Below are 23,755 nucleotides of genomic sequence, written 5' to 3'. Positions count from 1 at the left end.
ACCACAACAACAACCACAACAACCACAACAACAACAACCACAACAACCACAACAACAACAACAACAACAACAACCACCACCGGATATACCCTTAATACCCAGGAAATATACAAGCAGCTGTCTGATCAAGTGTTGGATAAACTTGGTCTGTGAACTAGTTAACTCCTTTTAAAATAACAACTTCCATCATAGATTTTCATTTTAAGATACATAATTTTAATGTGTTAATTTTATGGTTTTATGTGTTTAATGTGTGTGTTTTTAATACTCGAAAATAACAGTCAGGAGAAATGTGCAAAAGTATAATTTTTACAATATTTTATATAAGGTTTTAATGATTTAAAACATGTTTGCTAAATGTAATTGCTAACAAATTCACTGTATTTAAAACAGGCCCTTCTTTAACAACACATTAATTCATAATATGCACAAGTTTATTGTTGCTACAAGAAAAGCAGAGCGAAGGTTTGATTCCCCTAGTCTGGCTGTGTTCTGGCTTCAGGCACGAGTTGAAAAGGTGATGATAGCCGAGCTCTCAGTCTCATCATAAGAAACACATCATTGTGAGGGCTGTGAAGAATGCTGTCTCAAATATTTAGTGTGTTTGAAATTATCAATGAAATTATAAATTGTATTGTATTTGAATAACTAATTCAGATTCGAAATAAATAGACCTTTTATTTCTCTTAAACTAGGGGAACCGATGGTTCCCCTGGTTGTATGGAATATTTGCCCTTGCTTTTAACAATTGAAATTTGTGTACAGACTAAGAATAAATAATGGGTATAATTAATGCTTCAGTACCTTTCCTCTTAGATTTGATTGTCCTTATTTGTGGTCATAAATTAATTTACAAGAAGTCCTGAGTTTTTAAGGTGCATATAAATATAGAAGTGTGGAAGTGAAAAAATTAATAGAAGCAAATTTTTTAACTTGGAATCCAGCATTAATGTTTTTACTCATAGCACAATCTCAGCTAAATCATGAATGTTGCAGCTGGTTGGATGGGCGTCCCACAAGGAATTCCTACCACCACTCCTGGCCTGGAGTATCTCATCACGATTGATCAACTACTAGTGCATCAGAAAGTGGAACTATTGGAAGGTTAGAGAACAAACATGTTAATTTGTGTTGGGCTGATGTTCTAAAATCCGAGTGGAGTGAGTAGTTTCAGCTTTAGCGGAAAGTTTTTTTTTGCTAAGTGCAATGTAATTTCGTGTACAGATTTTTTTTTTTTTTCATTTTTTTTTGTTGTAAGAGAAGTTCTATGTATAGTGAAAAAATTTTAAATAAGTCTTTCAATAAATGTCTTGAAAATTGTACACAGCTGTTGTTTAATTTGTAAGAAAATTGGAAGTTATTTCAATTAATTTTTTCTATTAAATTTGCCTTTTAAGTATTTTGCAACATGTTCTTATGTTATTTGTATGAATTAAGATATATTTTAAAGTCTTCAATTTATTTTCATTGTATATTTTAATGTTTAATCAAAGTTGTTGATTACATGCATTATTTTGCACAGCATTTACAGGTTTTGAAACTCAAAACAAGTTTACAGTGAAGAATAGCTTGGGCCAGAAAGTCTATTATGCTGTAGAGGACTCTGACTGCCTGACTCGAAACTGTTGTGGTCCCCTGCGTGCATTCGACATGAAAATTTTAGACAACTACAAAAACGAAGTTATCCATCTTAATAGACCACTAGCATGTGATTCATGCTGTTTTCCCTGTTGTCTACAGGTAAGAAATGTAAATTTTGTATAACTTATAAATGTGGCTGTTGGTTTGCATTAGGGTAGGCTACTCATATTTCCTCCACTCTTTTATTCCATCAATGCTCCATTAGCATGACACGGGGCTAACACACCATTTTCACGACGACTTCCTCCGTGGCAAATTCTCCAGGCTCGTCACTTGTTTGTAATTAATTTCTCTCTCTCTCCCCCAACTCTTGGTTCATCGTTGGGTGGCATGTGCACAGTGTGTGTGCCCTAAAGCTTCAATAGGTTTGAAAACCCTTTGTCCTGCTTCTTATGTTTTTGTCTTGACAAAATAACTACCACTGTGCATGTGTGGAAGTGAGTAATGGCAGAGCTATTCTGATTGTTAGTTCTGGGTATGTGGAGGCCGTACCATGTTAATTTAGCTTGAGTAACTTTTTTCTTGTTTAGTCTAAATTCCCATTTTCCTTCCACCTTCAAGATTTGTTTAAAGCTTTAATTTTTTTTTTGTACATTAGTAATTGTGTGATATGTTAGAGTTAAAGTCATGATTATCCTCTACGCAACCCCCTTTGAGAATCCTTAGTAAAGTCTTTCAGGTACATTTCCATTTCAAGTTTCCTGATACACATTTGTTCATCATTATTTTACTTGTATTCATGAATCTTTTGTTTGATACGCATGAGTTTCCCTTTTTTTTTTAACCGTCTATATATTTGTGTCATCGTGAGATGTGGATAAATTCTAACGCACATGGATTGTATGCATATAATCGTACCTATAACTTTTTATTATGATGTTAAAATTGTACTAAATTAAATTCTCTGTGATATATTTTCGGTAGCGATTCATGCTGTTGTACTCTTGTGTAGTGTGGTCTTGAGTCTTTCAATTCATTTTTACATAACGTGCTTGCATTGTAAAATTTTGTTGTTTCTTCATATTGAAAGAAATTGTTTAAATCAAATTTTTCATTTCTCTCTGCTGCCTATTATAGCATAGGCCTTTGTAATATATTTACTGGTCTCTCTCTGCACTATGTTCCTTCCCCTTTATTGTTACCATAAAGGTGGGAATTTAATTTATTAGGAACACTAGCAGTTTTTATTAGGTTCAAGCATTTCATCACCTTTTATCGTCTCTAATGACTTCAATGTTGTTGAAATGTTAAGCTCAATCCAGTCATTCATTTTTTTTTTTCCTATTCTGTTTTGATGTTCATTTTGTGAAATTTTATTAGGCATACCATATGTTCATAAATCTATGCTTCTTTTAACAGGTTTTCTGATTCTGAACTTTATTTCATAAAGTATTTTATTTATTTACGTAAATAACATTTTTCATGAATTTTGCGTGCCACAGTGACTGAATGATCAAATTTCTTGCCTCTTTTGAGGGTGATTTGAGTTAGATTCATGTAGAGCCAAGCCTAAATTTTATGCAAGTAGAAAACTTGGCAGATATGCAGTGAGAAGGTAGGATTTCTTGGGGTACTCCTGTTTTCTCCACCATTACATTGCTTCGCTGTGTCATTTACATTGATTTACCCCTCATCTCTAATGACTTCAATGTTCTTGTAATGTTTAACTCTAATTCATTAATTTATTTATGCATGCATAATCTTTGAATGTGGTTTTGAAGTATCTGAGTGGTTGATGTGATGTGACAGTACAGCATGGTTTATCTGTATGTAGAAATCTAACAAAATTGTTTCTCAGAGCTGTTCACAGAATTCAGAATTGCCAACTAATCAGCATACAAGTCTATCCAGTAATGTTCACTTGTTGACAACTGCTGAAAGCCCCTTTTGTTTCTGCTCATGCCAAGAGCTTACTTATCTCCAACATTGCTTCATCATATGATTAACTCACCAACCATCATAAACATCTCAAGTTTTCACGCTTGTTAAATGCTCGAGCTTGTGGCTAGTTATCAGTAGTATCAGAATTTTAGTTTTTTAAAGGTTTATTAATGGTTGTGTTGTGAATTTAGTGCATCATGATGACAAAACAAAAGAGAACTGTTGATGAAAAAGTTAGACGTGGTATTAAAATTTAAATATGGAAAAAAAAATTTGCTAAACAAGTATGGTTTCCCATTAATAAAAGATTGCAACATGTAGAAATACGGCAGTTTTATGTAGTTAAAAACTTTAAACAACATGCCATATCTATATGTATGGTACGTTAACAGTGTATTGAACCATGTGCCAAATTTTTGTTTGTGGCCATGTTTTTACGTTGTATGTGTGGCCCGGCTAAGCACACAGAGAAACGTTTAAAAAAAACAAAGACAAACAATGTTCTTTAGGAATTTTTCATTACGATGATTGTGTTCGACGATATTTGGAAATAAAATAGTTTATTAAATTATCTTTGTTTATTTCTTTCCAAAATAAAAATTGTTTTTTCTCATCGTTACATGGCATCAGTACACAATTTTATAAATGAAATTAGTTTAAAAAAAACTTTGTTACTTGCACAGTGTTTTTGGTTTTTCTTATATAAATTTTTACGATGTCTTTGAATTTTGATAGGATGAGGTCCAAATACATACTACAGCACCATACATCTTGCCATTGATGGTCGAGGAGTCTTGTCACTCGCCAAAAAATACAAAAATATTTTAGTAATGTCCCTTGGTTAACGACATAACTCAAGGTACCGTCGATCGCGGATCGGAATCACACGAAGTCGAGCCGATGCCGACGCCTAGGGCCTAAATTTCTAATTAACTAGTCCGAAAAATACAGAACTTAAGTCAAAAAAAACGTGACCTGGCCCCAGCCCCTAGGCGTTAAATTGTCCCTTAGTGACTTTTCATTGTGTGTCGTGACTTGCCGACGACGCAACCGGGTTCGGCGACAATCGAGCAATAAGTAACAAGTGATTTTGTCGATGAGACTACCTTCCCTTGTAAAGGTGAAGACAAGGGAGGCAACCCCGTGGGCCAACTGACCAATCAGAGTACAGAATTCAGAAACATGACCATATAAGGAAATTCGTACGGGCGCATCACTCCATGCCAGGGCTCGCACTGATTGGCTGGCTAGTGGTAGCCTCCAGAGAACCTACCAGACGGTCGCTACAGCTGTACGTCCACGTGACGCGTAAAACAAACACGCATTTACAAGGTGAAAAATAACTTTCTGGCACCAGTGTGTCGCGCCTGTCTGCTCTTCCTTCTTTACCTTCCAGGCTATTCTCGAAATATTACACTAGCAATATCCAATTGAATTTAAAATTACCCAACAAATTGAAATACAATGTTTAAAATTTAGTAATCAAAGTTGAAATTCATACTGTATTAGAAATTTTGGTTTCAAAATTATATTCTACACTGCTTTAAATGAATTATGAACTGGATTTAACCCACATATTAATAATAGAGTATCTCAAGAAAATAAGTATTTTAAGGCTTTCCATGAAATTTAACCAAAGTAATGAATAATAATTCTTAACAGCTCTGAACCATTATCCTTATCTACATATAAAAAATTATTATCCTTCATATCAAAGTTATTCTTAATCAATATTCTTATGATGCTATATATATATATATGTATATATATATATATACATACACACACACACACACACACAGAGCTGGGCAAAATACTTTGAAAATGTATTTGAAATACAAATTACAAAATACCTGTGTACATTTGAAGAGTGGAAATGTCAAACGTTCTAAGTGCCGATTTTTGAAAAAATTGTTTTATCTCACAGTACTGTTCTATGTGCCTAGTTTCGTTTCCCCAGCAATGTTACAAGGCCCATACACCCTGGAAGTAGTTCAAACACTCGACAACAGATAGCGCCGGCCTATGTGCCAAGCGGTACTGCCGTTCGGTGTTCTAAGTGCCATGCAGCATGGATTGTTAGTGTATCATTATCGTCCTGTTGTTATGCGCAGTTACAAGCATCTATGATATTTTGTTGTGTCTATATGTGCTTGAGTGAATGCAAATTGAATAATTTGTAATGGAAGATAGTAATAGCAGTATGGGAAAGAAGAAATGCACTTGGAGAGATGATCAAAACAAAAGGCGAATATCGGGACAATCTTATGCGAGGACGAAAACAAAAACTGTAATTCCTGAGAAACCATCGTTAGTAATCATTCAGAATGATAAAAGAATAATGATTTGGCGCTTAATTTTAATGCATTACTAAGGCTACTACATTTCAGTTAAGTTGCAATGTTATGTGTAATACAGCATATGATGTTACGTGAAACATTCTAATTGTGTATTGTAGCAACAAACCACGGTCGGATTACCATTTTTGTGCTGGGTGAATCTATAAGGTTTCACAATGTTATTAGTAATGAACAGAAACAAGGTGTGATTCCATCTGAAATATAATTACTCCATACTGAGTAAACTTATAACAGATACAAGAGAATATTAACGTACAATATTAATTACATTCTTAAACAGCTCTCAGGTATATATAGAAAGAAAGAAAAAAAAATTGTGGGTCGACCCTACATTCAATTATAAAAAGTTTCATTTATTAAAAAATACATAAACCAATAAAAAATTACAAATATGTTTAAACTATCACAGTATATATACTTAAAGTCCAGAAATTATGTTTATCTAATGAACTGCATCTGACGACGTAATTTAAAGAAAGTTCAGAAAAGGGTCAAAAGATACAGAAGCACCGGAGGTCGGGGCTTCGTTTCCCGGAGATCATGCGGGAACATGATGCCAGGGCGCTTGTGTCCTGTTGAAGAAGGGAGATGAAAATGCCAATTCGGCATCCGGCTCTCGGACCCTGTCTGCGAACAGTCCAAATCAAAACTGATCAGAACTAGAACACAGACAGTATACGGGGCAGAAAATGCCCGGAAAAGTTAAGGGGGGGGGGGGGGGGGAGGGTTTGGGGAAAGTCGCGGATCGTCACTCACCAGACAGGGAAGTTGGCTTCTATTTACCGATGCGTCGCCCGCCAGGAACTGGATCCCGCGAATGCGCGGATGGACGCGGATGTTTTCTTCATTTCAAAAGAAATAATTTAAAAGAAAAATAACTATTACTCTTGTACTAAGCAGACGGACTAAACTACTTGAAAAAGATTATAGGGATAGCATCCCTTATTTAGGCGACTACATAGTCGGTTGCGGCCGGATGGAAGTCTTGCAGTGTCTCGTCGACTCGCCGATAATCGCAAAATGGTCCGTCTGCAGTCGCGACGCGAAGTGTCTCTCGAAGAACCGCGTCTCGTAATTAAAAGTAACTGTTCTATCAAAAGTGGAGGGGGGACTAGGAGTCCGGACCAAAAGGTTCCGAAGTTCCCCGAGTGGGCATCATAAAAAAACTCTGAATGATGTCTCGAAGTTGGTAGCACTGGCCGACCTTAGCGCTACCTGTTGAGGGGTGTCTGAAATAAAAAAGAATTGACTCGCCCAAGGCGTCTGCTTAAACCAAGGGTTAAAGGGGCAGTCAGGTGCTACACTCTGGCGGCAAAGATAATAAGTTACTGTTTCTGCCGCTAGATGTCGTGGGGTGGTCCATCTTTGCACACACATTTTTTATGCGAGGCGTCCTTGGAGACGGTCGCTGTCTGCTGGGGTTTATGACCGGTCATTGGTCTTAGGCGAATTCTTAGAACCGAGAGAGAAGGGGGGTGGACAAAAACGCAACGACGCTGGGAACTAGCGTACATGATGTGACTCCAGGGGAGTGAACCTAAGACGGATGCGTGACGGTAAAGGCTACGGTCAGCTCGTCTCTGAGAAATGGTAACAACTCGTCCAGAGCTGTTGTATGCAGTTTTAGTCATGAAGTGAAGTAACGTTACAGGCCTGGGACGTGCCTGTAAGCGAGGGAAATGTTAAACGCTCTGCCAACAAAGTCTTAGATCTGCAAAATATCCTATAAGTCTCTGGGAAAGGTGCTTCAGACTACTGGCACAAAGTTTAACTAAGGAGGTACACCAGCCTAACAAAGAGTAAATCATCCTTTAGAAACCAAATTATAAAGAAAATAAAATTTCCAAAAATAAATTTAAAATTATATAAAATTAGAAGGAAAAAAAGTGTCGAAATTCCTAATTTCCGGCACAGTATGTAATATTGTTTTAGGCAACCTGTAAATGCAGTTATCAATGCAGTAATATACCTTGGCAGTGGAAGATAAATCTGTTTAATGATTATCATGGATTACCAAGTGAAAACGAACAAGTTAGGACTAATGCAGGTATCTGAAATAGGTAGACGCAGACATGGTAAATATGACGATCCAGCAAACAGTCGTTGTCAGTGCACGTTGTGCTATTTAATACCGGACACAAATTGTACCACAAGACAGGTTTGTAAAACTACATTCGCAGACATTTTTGGGGTTAGACACAGATTTTTACGAACACTTCAAGCCAGAAAATAAGAAGGGGTATCTATCTACATAGACAACCGCGGTAAGAATCCTTGTCGAAACACATTGAATGACTGTGACAGACAAAACATTAAAAATCACATAAACAGTTTCCCACGTGACCAAAGTCACTACGGTCGCGCTAAGTCATGTAAAGAGTATTTGAGCCCAGATTTGAATGTATCACGTCTTTATGCATGCTACAAATCTTTATATCCAGACAGCCACATATCTTACAAACTTTACATGTCAGTGTTTAAAACATCGTTTGCACACGTGTCGTTTCATAAACCTCGCACAGACACATGCAAACAGTGTGACATGTTACATTTACAGATTCAGGCTAGTAATGAATGCTCACCAAAAGCTAAAATTTTACAGCAGGTAGGTACATCACAAAAAATACAAATGTGCTATGGAATTGATGGCCATTGACTCAACTAATGCCAAACTGCCCACCTGTGATAGCACAGTAATGTCCATTGACATGCAGCAAGTATTCTCGGTACCGACATTAACTTACAGCAATATGTATTACTGCAGGCAGTTGAGTTGTTACAATTTAGGGGTTCATGTCAGTGACCACAATAATGCCTTCATGTGTATGTGGGACGAAAGCATTGCTTCACGCGGTAGCTCCGAGGTTGCGTCATGCTTACTGAAAGTTTTCAACTTGGGACATCTGAAACGTAAAAAAACTTATAATCGGGTCAGACAACTGCGCTGGCCAGAATAAAAACAGCACGATTGTATTTTAAATGATGTTCCTAGTGAGTATAGGGTGGTTTGAAGAAATTGTACACAAATTCTTGGTAAGTGGTCATAGTTATTTGAGTTGCGATAGAAACTTCGCTATTATAGAGAAACGAAGGAAGGTAAGCAACGCCTTCGTTCCCCATGATTTACATAAGATTGTTGAGTCAGCGAAAGCTGTAAATCCTTTTCATGTAGTTGCAATGGATTCATGTGACTACTTTGATTTGAAGAATGTTGCAAACTCATTGCTGACATTGAGTAAATGTAACATTTCTAAGTCCACAATGATTAAGGTTACTCAAACCCATTCAACTCAAATACACTTACTCTGAATTGGAAGAGTGGCAAGCTTTCCCTGTTTTAAAGCGAGGAAAAACCGTGGTTGATTTACAGAATGCTGTGCTTACTGTGAAAGATATACCCAGTGCGTCAGCTGAGAAAAAAAAAGACCTGTTAACAATGATACCGTTTCTTCCTGAAGAACACAGGGACTATTATAGACAGTTAGTTGGTACACCAGTGTAAAAATGTAATACGTATTCTGTTACACTGGTTACATGTAACATTAGCCTATGTTCCATAAAGTGATGTTTTACAGCCTACCCTTCAGTGACTACACAGCATTCGTGTATTATCCTATTGTCGTTTGTTCTACTGCCCGTAAAATGTTTTTCTAATGGTGACCAGTAATGTTTGGTTTCTCGAAATGAAGTTTTGCGTTTAAATATGTGTTCACACTAATAATCGAATGTAGGCCTACTTATTTTTCAACCCTGAATATATACGGCAATCATAATTGCACTTGGACCCGATGATCACTTCATTTGGCACATATAACGTTCTTATTTTGTTGCTTTATTTGCTCTATGTCATTGCTTTTCTGGTAATGGCGCACTATACAACTTACTACTTGTAATGCTGAAAAATTTTCCTTCATATTGTGGCAGTACTATGTTAAGTATTAACAGACTCAGAAGGTTTTTTGGTTCTCCTGTAAAATTATTAAGATGGCACTTAGAACGTTTGACATTTCCACTCTTCATTTATTAAAAATACAGTTACAAAATACTCAAAATAAAATTTAGTTTAGATACAAAATACAAAATAGTATTTTAAAATACAGATGAAATTACAAAATACATGCAACATTTTTGTGAGTAACGAAGGACGAATTCCCTTTAAGACAAACCAGTCTCTCAAACATTGTGTCACTCAAGCTGTGGTGTTTATGGTTGTGTATTATACCTGCAAATGAAAACAACCTTTCAACAGGACCACTAGATGTTAAACTTGTATTATATCGTAAGAAAAGCTTTCGCACCACTGGATAACCATCTAGCATACTCGTATGGGTAGCCTTATCTTGTAAGTATTATAATAACTCAAGTTCAATTTTGTTTGTTTGTGCAATACTTGATTCATTATTTGTATTGACATTGAATGCAAACCGATCATCTTCTGCTGGTGTGTAACTGTTCTTCTTGTCATCTCTCAGTGGGTTTATGTCCTTTGCAGCCACTGTTAGAACCTCTTGGATCCGTTTCCTCGTGCTTTCATTAGTTGCTGTTGCAGGTAACCAACACAATTTGAAGTATGGATGTGCACATGTTGCAATAATGGCTTCATTTACCTCTGAAGTTAATTAAAATATTTCTCAAATGTTTTCAAAACTTATGTCTTCACAGCTTGCAAAAGAGGTGCGCCAAATCTGAAAGTTTGGAGTTCCAGTTCTTCAAACTTTTTAACCAATGTAAAAAGTGTTGGTAGTAATTGGCCATAATAGCAGCCATCTCCCTGTAGGCGGTCAAGAGCAGCAGCAAGAGGGCTTAATATGTCTATATACTCTCTTAGATATTCAATCTCAGTTTCTTTAATGGTGCATTTCAATTTTAGTGATTCAAAAACTTCTGGTAATTTTTCTTGAAATTGTATTATCTGGCAGATAGAATCGTACATAGAATTCCATCTGGTAACATAAGGATAACTAAGTTTATTTCCTAGGATAGAAAATATTATTTCGACCGATTTTGGTCGGCCTGAGGCATTCCATAAAGTAGAAAACTTGGCCAGTGTTGGGTGATGAATCCTCGAAATTGATGGATTGCTTTCAATGGCCTTATTGATATCTGTTGTTGCAACGAGATATAGTGTATGAGATGCGCATCTCAAATGTTGAGGAAGAATCAGTGGATGTTCAGATGTCGTAAGACTGTCTCTTGGTCATCCACAATTGTGAGAGGTCTCATCCCCTTTACAACAAATGTTGTGAGCAGTGCATCAAATTTCTTTTGTGCCATAGTATTGCTTGAAGTATTTTTTCTTAAAAATGGAAGGCATGTTTGCTTCAATTTTGTTGAATTACAATCTTCACTTGATGAAGGTGCAAGTAGCCTTTTTCTTGCAGCTGTAGGTTCTTTTTTCGTCCACTCAAGTTAATAGGTCTCGAATGACTTTATTTCTTCTGGATGTATTCTCTAGAAATATATGATAAAAATAAATATTAATATGGCAGCAAATGTTTTCTTTGGCCTAGTTTATATATAAACATATTCTACTCTACCCTCTACCCTCTACATTATAACTCGCCCACAAATCTGTATGAAAAGACAATAGAATATTAATTAACATGGATATCTTTGGTGTTTTCATTATTCGACATTGTGCAATACGATTTTAGGTTTATGTAATGTACTAGAAAGTTAAACAAAAACGAAATCAATTAGGTCTTTATTACAGTACTTGAAAAATGTGTGCATACATTATCATGTAAATATTTTTATAGAAATGAAAATTGTTTTCACTTCACTTACCTTCAAATGAGTTTTCAATTTTGTTGTAGCAGAACATGACCCACTAATTATAGTATCTTTCCCAATTTGCATAATTCACACCGTACTTTCAATTTACCATCTTTTCCATGTACTACAACAGTGAAAAATTTTCCATCCAGAATTGCGCTCTTAGGTACAAATACATTTTCTGATTCACAATCGCTTGTCATGTTTATTTCCATTTTCAATCATATTCAATAGATATGTATGAACTGACGCCACCGTCGGTGCTCCCTCTGAGAGCACAGGCCGTTATGTGTCCTCAACACCTGAACCAGTGTCAGTGCTACGAACACGCCTGCGCGTGTAGCATAGTGCAGTGCCTCGAACGGCGTGACGTCAGTCACGGCCGGCTAGGTGTACAAAGCGCCTGGCCGGGTGTGGCAATGCGCATAGGGAATCCAGTGCATATGTAATTCAAATAACAAACACAAACTAAAACTTTTAATGAGCCTAATAATTCTTGTTAATTAATTAATGATACTGTAAACTCTTTCCGTTCACAAAACTGGCCGGCATCATCTTCCCGCGGGTTTTCCTCCCCTCCCTGGCCGGGTTGCCAGGGAGTAGAGGTGGGTTGTTACAGCAATTTTCGGTATCTGTTCCAACCTGTTACTGTTACAGTAATGTACTAGTTACAAGTAGCTGATACTTCTGTATCAGCTAGAGCAGTAAGCATTCTCGTTACAGGTTACACATCCTCCGTGCCGTCATCATCAGCGTAAAAAGGTATCGGTGTTCTCTTTCCACGCCTTTCGTAATCTGCAGCCCCCCCCCCCCCCCCCCCCCCCCCCCCCCCCCCCCCTTACACTGTCATACTTCATTCCCCCCTTTCCGATGTTAAAGGAGTATTTCTCACTCTCTTCCAACCTCCCCTCCCTGTTCTTACTTCTCTCCAACAGCAAAAAAAAAAAAAGCTCAGCGTACGCAGACCGTGCGACCGTAAGGAGAATCTGATACATTATTTATCACGCCCGGTAATTCTCTACCTCTGTTACGCTCATGCCCGCCTAATACAGCCAGTATCAATCAGTTCAACATTCACTGCAGTTCGTCCTGGCCGTGTATTAGTGTAATTTGTGTAAACAAAAACTGAGTTATAATGCAATACTATTTGTTAAATAGTGACTGAACTTGCAAAGTGTTTTTTTTTTATCGATATTGGCACTGCTATCTGCCTGATGTAACTCAAATGTCTATTGATATAGTATGCTCACTAATGTACCTATCTGTTTTTTTGTAATTTTTGATAAAATCGTAATCTTTTAATGTATGCAAACACTAGTTACTAATTGTTTTCGAAAAAAGAAACTCCATATGTTGATTACATCTGTTATTAGTGTCAACTGAGAATTTATTAGCATTTTCATAGTTGTTAGGTGCACAAATATAAATATTATATCTTTTATTAATGTACTTTTTAATATTAAAATTTCATTAGTTTTATTATTGAACGAGACAGTGTTTTAGCTTTGCTCCCTAGATCGTAAATCCACATATCTATCACCTAAGGATGATGGATCTAGAACCAGTGTCCTTGGTCTTGTATAGCTATTAGCGTACTAACTAGTGTCTTCAGTTTTCGCAAGAAGGACGCGCTGTGCACTGAGCGTACTTTGATGTGGGACAATAAACAAAACTACTCGTAACAATTTCGCTCTGCGCCTCTCCTTCAATGCCTTCCCCTGCGCTTCCTCCCCAACATTATTTCCCTTCTTTATCCCTTATTCGTCGTGTCGCTCCCTCCCCTTTCACAAGCTCCGCCCAAGTGACAATCATCTGCGATCGGGTTCTGCGCACATTGGCCGTGGTGTTGTTCAAGGCGAATTCTAAACTGATACTAAAGTACTTGATACTTGAATAGTGTACTCGTTTGCAGTATCTGATACAGGCGTGTATCAGTTACAAAGTAGCTTGTTGGTACTCTGCGACCCACCTCTACCAGGGAGAGTCGTCAGTAGCCTTCCAGCACTCAACAGGGCCGGCAGCCCCACGCACGGGGAGCATCCAACTTTTGCGCCAGATTCCACATGTAACGTCCATAGGTAATATTTCTGAATCTTCTTTCGTCAGCTCCACAGTCGGCCCTAACCGGCCGTACGATGTATCATATGGTCCTTAACTAAAATGCGTGACTCGACTACGAGTCTTTCACGTGTGATACGTAAATGATAGTGTTTTTAGGCAGCCCGCCGAGGTGCCTGCGCTTCACGCCTCTTTAACTCTCTACGGAGAACTTGTACATTGCCCACGCAGGGCGGCATTGCGCCTAACGCGAAACTGAACTTCAGAACGCATCATTTCCTGGGATGTGCTACGGTCGCGGACGAGATACCACGTAGGGTTCCGCCGCGCCCGTACCCAGCTTTACGTGGCCCACGCCACCACGAGGAAGAGCCTCGATTTACGTAATTCCCCTGAACGAGGAGCCTGAAACCACCCCGAGCCCGGGACTTGCTCGTAGTGACTCTAGTATTAGATTTCAGTGTTAGTGTTAGTGTTCGCCATCAATCTTACATACGTGTCCATTTCAGTGTTATGTGTAATTCATCATTCAGTCATTAGCGTACCTTCTATGTTACGCACCGTACAGACTACCACGTGTTAAGCACTAGCCTTGCCGTTCACTCGAATCATCGTCACCGTAGCTCTCAGGGTAGCCTGCACCCATCGATGTGGTAGTCTCCCGGAATACCGTCAGATGCTAACCAGTACCGCCATTCGAGGGCCGTGTGGCCGGAGTGGAGGTCGACGATGATACGGCCAGTCACGTGAAAGTGCCATATGCGAAGTGAAGTATTGTAACGTGTGCTTCAGTAATAAATCATTTAAGTTCACGTGTGTCATTTTAATAGCATGGCGTCCTGGGTGGCCCTAACAGCCCGGGGGGCCCTTTGTAGACGCGTCCCTGCCTGCAGCCACGAGGCAAAGAACCCCGCCCTCGAGACCAAATTTCCTTTCACGTAATTTAATTAGCATAATTTCAGGACAGGCAGCGGGGACGGCGTCAGAACATATGTGATAAGACAGCAATTTGTAAAATCTGTGATACCGTTTCTGTTCAACTAATATGTACCTTTACAATGATATCACTTACTAGTGCCAGATTGCAAATAAATAGCCCATCCTAATTTCCAAAATTAAAATACCCAGCAAATAAATGAGATATTTATAAATGCAAGTACGCAATGTATTTTGTATTTTATAAAATACAAAATACAGTAAATACACTTCAAAAGTATTTTCGATACAAAATATAAAATACTGAGACATAACTTAATACTGATACAAAATACAAAATACCCAAAAGTATCGAAAATACGTATTTAAAATACTTGTATTTTCGATACTGCCCAGCTCTGTATGTGTGTGTGTTGTGTGTGTGTATATATATGTGTGTGTGTGTGTATATATATATATATATAATGTATAAAACAAATCCTCATTGTGCAATGCTACAATGTTACTTTGTAAAGATTATTTTATTTCATCATGGAATAGGAATAAAAACTGTACGGCACTTAGTAAAAGTACAAAAAAAAAATTCTGGGGAATGTGATTCTTGCAGATAGTGATGCTGATCCTATACATCAATTTTTTAATGGTTTAAATGAGGGTTCTCGTTTGTCGGTTGTGTGTAAATGATTATTTATTAGATATTCTTTCCATGATTAATTAATGTAAATTACATTATTTTGATGGAAAAAAAAATTGTGAAATCAGCAGGAAAACTAACAATGTTGTCAACCCTGCCTGTTGTGACTTGACGATGATGCTTCTGATATTTGAATAAGTGAGTGTTTTTACATTTTTTGATTGTATTAATTATGTTGTTTGCCAGAAGGAATAATTTTGTAAATTTCACAATGAATATTAAAAATATAAATTTTTAATAAATCTGCTCTTGCCTATAGCCCAAGGAGAGAAAAAATAACCATCCATAAAGTATTGGACAGACAAATATGATGTAAAACCTGATAACCTTTTTTGATCTGCTGCATTTCTCTTACTTCCTCATAATTTTATCTTGGGTCTAAACTAAGATTTAAAAAAATAACCTATTATGTTGTTCCATTACATTCTGGCATCAGCAAGACCCATAAGATATATATTTTCTCTTTGAAACTAAAAATAATTTCTACCCTTTCTTTTACACTCTACCCTAGTGATCCAAGTGTGCCACAAAGCACAAGCTTGACCCGCCATTCACAAAGCAGCAGGGTATGACCAACCATTATCCAATCTTGCTGTGGCATGCATCATGCTCTGGACATATGAATAGCACAAATGTTGTGGATTATATTACTTCCCATGCCACCACCATAGCATCATTTCAGCCTTAGGTTTAGAGGTTATTGTCACTAATGCCCTGTGGTAGGGTAGGATGTGTGCTTTGGGTGAACTCTTCCATTCAGAGATTTCCTTCAGTATTGTTTACTCATGCCCTATGTTTGTGTAGAGAAGGTGCCACCAGTTTGTCATACAAAGGGGGACTGTCACTCTGAAAGCATCAGTGTTGTTAGGATTGTAAGTGGTCCCTGAACACACTATTAGAAGGTGCTTCTTCAGATGACATAGGGCTCTTAATGTCAGTTAGAACAGCAACTTGAAATACGAGTTATAATCAACTTTTTAAGTACTTTTAACTTCAATATAGTTAACCTCTTGAATTGGTAATACTGTCAATGCTCATACAAGCATATAACATCAGGAGTTCTCGGCCTCAGGAGAGCTCACAGATTGGGTTCTGTAAGCTTATTGATAAACAAAATATACCGTTTCATACGACCCTTTCAATAACTTCATTCTCCTCCATACAGATCAATACCTTCTCCATTAATATAGATGTATTATTTTTCTAATAATATTATCATTAGTACATCTATCTACCCACATTAATACTAAAGAGGAAAATAAAAATATATCTATGAGCCCTCATTGCCAATTTTGCGGTGGGGCTGAACCCTCAGCTACAGTTGCATCAGTGAACCTTGTAGCCAATTTGATTACTTGTTTCCCATCTCTCCATAATCCTAGCCACATCGACTGGTACGTATGTGCTACCCGTTTGCAAGAAAGACAAACTAACTGCCAAGGAATATAATCAATAGGCAATCTATGGTAATGTCCATACATTCTCTTCTGACAGCTTTTGAATACTCTATAAGGTTGTGAAGATACCCATTATTACCACTGTCTGGATCTGGGTACCATCAAGCTGCTCAGTCCAGTGACTGGTGAAAACTGTTCGCCAACATTTCTTAAACACACACTCTCTTCACCATTTGGCCCTTTTTTTTCTGCACGTTTGTTCCTGCTTTTCCTTCCGCTAGGTCCTCTGTGCATCCTCATGGCAGCGGCGCATGGTCCCTTCTTGCCCCTTCTCGACTAGCCTCCTAGTTTTTTTTTCTACAGGAAGGAGACACAATGAGTTCCCTATAGGCATAGCACATGCACTGTCTCATCTGTGTTTGGCAGCTGTTGTTTCATTACTTGTCCGACCATGTTGCCACACCAAATGGCTCTTGCTGGAGGCAGCTGCAGCTAGCTAGCCCATGCATCTTTTGTTTAATCGCTTATTACAGTGACTATTATCCCCAACCAGGGCCTCATTGAGGTATAAAGAATTCCCCATTCCTGATATCTCCCAGAAAATAATCAGTCATGCCCGATGGCCCTGGTTTTGTTTAGTATCGCAGCCAGCCTCACTCAACACTGGATCTTAAACTGGAATCCTGAATTTCGTACAAAATGTATGTGTGAGTCCTTAGTTAGATCTGAATTGAGTGCTGGATTCCTCACATACTGTGCTGCTTTCTTGCCTTTAAAATATTTTATGTTTAAATTAATACCTTTAAAAATTTTAACCACATATACAGTTTATTGGAACCATGACTTAACTCCTCACAATATCACTATCTTTTCAGTCTGATTATAAAAATATTATGGTTTAGTGACCATGCTATTAGAATGTATCCACGTTATGCTGAACCATGTTATATCAGGCTTCTACTGCACTCTTAAATTGTATATTTTTGCTTTGTGTTTCAGTCGATGGAGGTTTCTGCTCCACCTGGAAATATAATTGGTACCATAGAGCAACGCTGGAGTCTTTGTTACCCAATGTTTGACATTAAGAATGCTGCAGGTGACTGTGTGCTTAAAATTGAAGGTCCTTTCTGCAGATTCACTATCTGTGGAGAGGTTGAGTTCAAGGTTTGTGAAAATTTTGAGATTTAATATCTTGTTTCCTAAAGTATACCAATTTAACCTTAAGTGAGAAAAGTTTGAATATGACTGGTCAAGGTAAAATACGAGTTAAGTAAAACAATCAGCTATTTTCTGTTTCATCTGCAATCTTCTGACTTAAAGTGTGATGTTTAGGTACTGTTTCAAGACAGGCGAACTACAATATACACTCAGTAGAAGAAGAAAAAACTGACACTTATTTATGCCTATAATTTTAGTAAATACTTTTTTTTTTATTTGTGGTACAAGTTAGTTTATTTATAGGATATTTAAACACAGTCTGCCAAACCAAATATTTATTAATAATACTGTACAAAAAATTATAAAGGATAAAAATAAAAAATTAGTACTTTTTTTAAAAAAAAACAGATTATTCTTAATTTTTCACCAGGTTTTCTGGCAAGGGATGGCCTTCTAATAATGGGTATTATCCTCTCTTGCACGGTGAAGAGCCCTAATCCTGTCTGGCATAGAAGAAATTACATTTTCAACGTATTCCTCTGGCACAGTATCCATTTCTTCACAAAGAGCAATTTGAAGCTGATTTAAGTCACTAGGAGGATGGCAATGCCTAACACATCTCCTTAAATTATCCTACAAATCCTTAATTAGATTCATACAGGGAGATGGTGCAGGCCAGTCCAAAACTGTAATTCCCACGTGCTTCAAGTATTCTGTGACAATTTGTCACACTCCAGACCTGCCAGGCTAGCTCAAAATTGGCCTTAAGTGGACATTCGTAAACCCTTGCATAAATAAATTGGGCGCTGAAAAATCAAGGTAATTCCAAAGCAATTGTTACTGTTGTTGATTCGTTACTGAAATAATGTCTCTTCAACACAAACTAATATTAACGTATATTTATTCATACTCGTAGAAATTTCATAGTCATTGTGGAGCAATCTTATGACCACCCAAACAGGTATATGTAGGATTTACAAACACATTGTACATAACCTCTTCACTGGTCTCTGAACCAATGAGTGTACTGTCTGCAGGTACCAAAGGATGAATATTTAAGTATAGTTCGTAGTTAAGTCCCGTGGTTAAAGTATAAAGCCGAAGGACTATGTCCTTGGAACAAACCCACAATCACTCGAGCCTTGTATGGGGCTGTTACCAATGACTGTGGACAAAAATTTTTGGATTCAAAGTTCCAAACACGAAAATAGATTGATTAGATGCGGTAGTGTCCGAACCACAGCTGCAAAATTCTCTCTAAACTTACATACTTATTTGCTTCTGTGAGCTATCGCCCGACCGTGACCTACCAGTACCTCATCCAGACAAAGACTGCCTGAGGCCACGTGCAGCTGCGTAGCACCCGTAGGACGGAGCAGGTGCACTGTCTCTCAGCCAATCACAGCACAGCACTTAAAAACCAAAGCAGGATACAATTTCTGATCCCTCGTAAAGCGGCTTTTTTGTGAAAGTATACACTTAGAAAAAATTACGTGGTCTGTTAAACTTTCTTTTGACCAATCACAAAAATACTGTACCAAATTACCAGCCAATACGGGCGCATAGCAACAGCCGCCCGACAACATCTTCCAATGCTTTTTCCCCACTTTTACCGAATTTTCCGTCTCTCCCTCATTTCCTTCTTATGCAACAGGCCCAACTATTGAATCAGCTTTCAAACGAATCATGGCGCAAACCAAGTTCTCAATAAGTTTACATTAATATTATCATTTATGAACAAAGCAACATAAAATCATACTTAAAAATATGTTAAATTACATATAAACGTAAATTTTCAACCCAATAAATAAAAACAATGTCTAGGGCTTATTTATTAAAAAGCATGCAAATCATAAGAATAACTTGACAAGCATTTAAGGTTATGATTAAAAGAAATATAGCAAACACAGTAATACTTCTTAAATTAAATAAAAAGATATTAAAATTTTATCAGTAAAACTAACCATTGTATTAACTATAAGACAACATAATAAATCATTAGTTAAATTATTTAATAAGTGGGGAGGGCAGGGTCTTGCAGTCATGTCACACAAGTTCTTGCAGTATGTGGGCGTGCATCCTGCATCTAAATGAACTATTCACCAATAAATGGAGCTAATGGGATCACAGCCTCTAGAAACAGTTCCTCAATGTACTTTGAGCAGTCAGAAACCCTATTTTTAAAATAAAATCAGCTCTGTTTTCTGTGAATACCCAGTTTATATCTTCCACGAACAAATGTAACCTGGACATAGCACATGCTCTCTTGTCACTCGCTTCCACTCAGCATTGTTGGTTAGCTTTTTCATGCAGACAGGCATCTGTCAAAAATAATACCGTGTTTTCTCGCATAATCGTCGTAGATTTTATTCTAACATCAAGTTTGAAAAGTAGGGGTGCGACCATTGTGCGGAAAAAATTTTTTTGTTAGGTAAAGTTATTCATAAAAACAAAACCCGTTCATGGAAAGTACGTATATTTAAAAAAAGGCGGAGTATACAAGAGCACGCCAAATAATCTATATTAATAATTCCTTAAACAAAAACCTTTCTTCAACATTAAAAACTCTAACGCAAACGCAAGCCACTAGAATCGGACGTGAACTAACGTGTCGTAGTACACACTTGCCACGAAAGAATGCGGGCTATCAAATGTAGTTAACTCGGCACCTGACAGAGAGCGCGCGTTGCATCCAATCGGCGAGATATCGATATTCGACTACGTGCCCGCGCTCTATACGGGAAACAACATAACCAAACATGAATGATGCGCTGGCTACATTTTTATAAGCGGTACGCCGCGCTAACGCAGACAATCAGATAAAGGAAATACCGTTTAAAAACGTCTTTAAAAGAAAATTTACACATCAGACAACTTTGTATTTCCGTTTATTAAATAAATAAGTGGTAATGACCGAAATTAAATTTTAGATTACACCTACACCGCGGCGACGCAGACGATCAGATAAAGGAAATAACTTTTAAAAACGTCTTTATAAGAAAATTTACACGCCAAACAACGTCGTATTTTTCCGTTAATTTATTAAGTAAGTGGTAATGACCGAATAAATATTATATTTCTACTTTAAAATACATCGTTTTATACGGAAAAGATACCTACTCAAAGCATTCGGCATCTACTAGCGGGACCAAAAACATCATGCGACGTTTACGCGAGAAGTTTTTTTATCCCAATTTTGAAAGCCTAAAATATGGTTGCGACGATTACGCGCGTGCGACGATTCTGCGATAAAACACGGTAGTTAACATAAAATTAATATTTATACTTATCAACATCAGCTCAATTACAAATTCTATGACTGATCACAAAGAATTATTTCCTTGTTATAATTCTGACTTATTAACAAACACAAAATACATTGTAACCTTACAAAGGTTATTAAAGATACACAATATATGTCTCCCTTACAGGATGTTTCGATGTTCAATTTAAAACTGTGGAAAATATTTAACTAGTGAAGTGCTTCAATAAAATACATAATTATTCCACTTCACTAAAAATGATTAAAACTTTTTATTAGTGATTTCATAGATACTAGGGATGGGTCGGGTCGGTTCTTCGGTTCCCCGGTTCCCCGGTTCTAGGCCCTCGGACCAGAACCGTTTTCGGGTACTAAAAAGACCGGTTTTTTAAAGTTACGGGGTTAAGGTTCATTTTCAGTATTTTCACTACACTTCAAATTTAAAGCACAACCGTTCGGCATAATTATTGTTAAGACGTGTTACAATGATTTATTTAATGGTGTTTTCCATTATGTATAATCGTATAAATAATAAATAGGTAAATAAAACATTCCGCATATCTAAAACAGACAGACGTTACAGTACGTACATACTTCAGGCGTGACTCAATGCGCTTAAGAAAATTGATGCAATCACAGCCATAACTATGTTCTATATTATATTTAGTGCCGGGATAACTTTATTCTGTATCTAAATGTAGCACAATACAGATAATTGGAAAATTTTCCGAAATTTCCGTCTTGGTCATATTGTTATTTTCATTTATTTACGGTAATATGCCGTGGCTGCGCTGCCATGTTTTTGTGAACATTGTGACCAACTTGCCATGGATTACACAACTTATACGTTTTAACTTATAAACAGTAAACGTTATTTTACCATTCCAGAACTAAACCATGTGGTTTTAAATGTATGTGAAAATTGAAGTAAGCAATTAACACCCTTTTAGATGTTACTTTAACATGATGCTTATTTTACCGTAATTTTTCAACACATGCGACCAATAATACCGGGAGGTTGGTACACAGCCAGAACTTCGACGTTTTGTTTTGGCTACTGTCGTGGTTTAGGCGATAAATAATTTGTGTTATTGGCACGTAAATTAATAAAGGAAGTAATATTTTCAGCTTTGTGCATGAGGAGTTTGTTTCGTTGCAGTAATGTCGTCTGTGTGGGAACATTTTGTTCTTGATGCAGATGAGAAGTTTGCTATATGCGAACATTGTATAAAATACTACCGATGAGACAGTAATTTTTTTTTTCTTTTCTGAAAGATTATCGTCACAACCAATGAGACAGGAACCGGAACCGGAGAAGAACCGAACCGAATTCCAACAACCGAAATGGAACCGGAACAGAAAAAATTACAGAACCGACTATCCCTAATAGATACTTAAACGTATCAGCAACACTCTTAAGCAACGTGTTCACACGTTATTATTTACAACTTTAAAATTGCTGCTCGGCAAACTATGCATTTTGCAGATTATGTCTTTAGAAAGGTGATGTTTAAGTATTGCTGCAGATACTGTACTTGGGCGTTTACTGTTGCTACACTCGTCTGAAATCATGCACTGACTTCTTCCATGATGAGTGCACAAAGACATAGCCACATGATGAACTCACTGGCATTCTGGTCTTTCATGCTGAAGGCCATAATAAATTTGGAGAAACCATCTACAAGTACTAACAAATTATTATTCCCTGACTTGTATCACGGAAGTGTACCAAAGCAGTTGAGGTAAATTTGTTCCAACACAAATGGGGGTGTGAACTAACCATAAATCCTTCTCCGTGCTTTGTTTCTCTGGCATATACAGGGTTAACCTAAATGATTCATCGGGTTTCATAACACTGTTTATTGACAAGTATGCGATATACAAAATGTACTGTGATACATGAAAAGATAGATGTATTCACCAAGTTTAAAAAGCCCACGCTAAATGGCAGGCCTGTCGTGGCATGCTACGATGGCGCCAGTGTGGGAGAAGAGTTTTTGTGTGTTAGAATATACAAAGTATTCTTCGGTTACGAGTGTTCAGCGTGCATTCGTATGTAAATACTGAAAAGCTGCACCTAGTCACCAGAGCATTTTGCATTGGTTTCGCCAGTTTCATGGTACTGGTTGTCTGTTGATAGGAAAAGCCACGGGACTATCACATATCTCAGAGGAAATAGAAGAGCGTGTAAGACTAAGCTTTGTGCGCAGCCCAAAAAAATCAATTGTTCATGGAAGACATAAACTGAGTTTTCACAGAAAACAGCGTGGAATGTTTTGTGGCGGCATTTGAATTTTGAACGTTGCTGTTTGCAACTGTTACAAAACCTGACTCCTGATGATTATGCCCACCAATTGGAGTTTTGTACCCAAATGCAGGAGCTATGGAAGATAATAATGACTTTGTAGGTACATTTATATTCAGTGACGAGGCGATTTTCCATCTTTCGGGAAAGGTGAACTGTCACAATGTGAGAGTGTAGGGTACTGAATTGCCGCATGTCTGTGTGGAGCTGGAAATAAATTCTCCACATATGATTTTCTCCTGTATCATATCCAAGACAAAGGTGTATGGCCCCTTTTTCTTCATTGAG

The 23,755-nt window shown here is 37.4% G+C and overlaps 1 protein-coding gene across 3 annotated transcripts in view; it reads left to right on the top strand.

The window, feature by feature from the left end:
- The window catches only part of LOC134529324 (phospholipid scramblase 2), a 79,047-nt gene that overhangs the window by 19,221 nt on the left and 36,071 nt on the right, over positions 1–23,755 (top strand). For all 3 annotated transcript variants that reach the window (XM_063363270.1, XM_063363272.1, XM_063363271.1), the window contains exons 3-5: positions 997–1,104; positions 1,523–1,740; positions 17,742–17,906. In XM_063363270.1, coding sequence (XP_063219340.1) covers positions 997–1,104; positions 1,523–1,740; positions 17,742–17,906 — 491 coding nt within the window. The remainder of the gene's footprint in view (positions 1–996; positions 1,105–1,522; positions 1,741–17,741; positions 17,907–23,755) is intronic.

This window comes from Bacillus rossius, chromosome 2, assembly GCF_032445375.1.
Source record: "Bacillus rossius redtenbacheri isolate Brsri chromosome 2, Brsri_v3, whole genome shotgun sequence".
In the NCBI taxonomy this organism is placed as follows: Eukaryota; Metazoa; Arthropoda; class Insecta; order Phasmatodea; family Bacillidae; genus Bacillus; species Bacillus rossius.
Note: the sequence above shows the minus strand (reverse complement) of the source record. Positions and strands in the feature narration are given on the sequence as shown.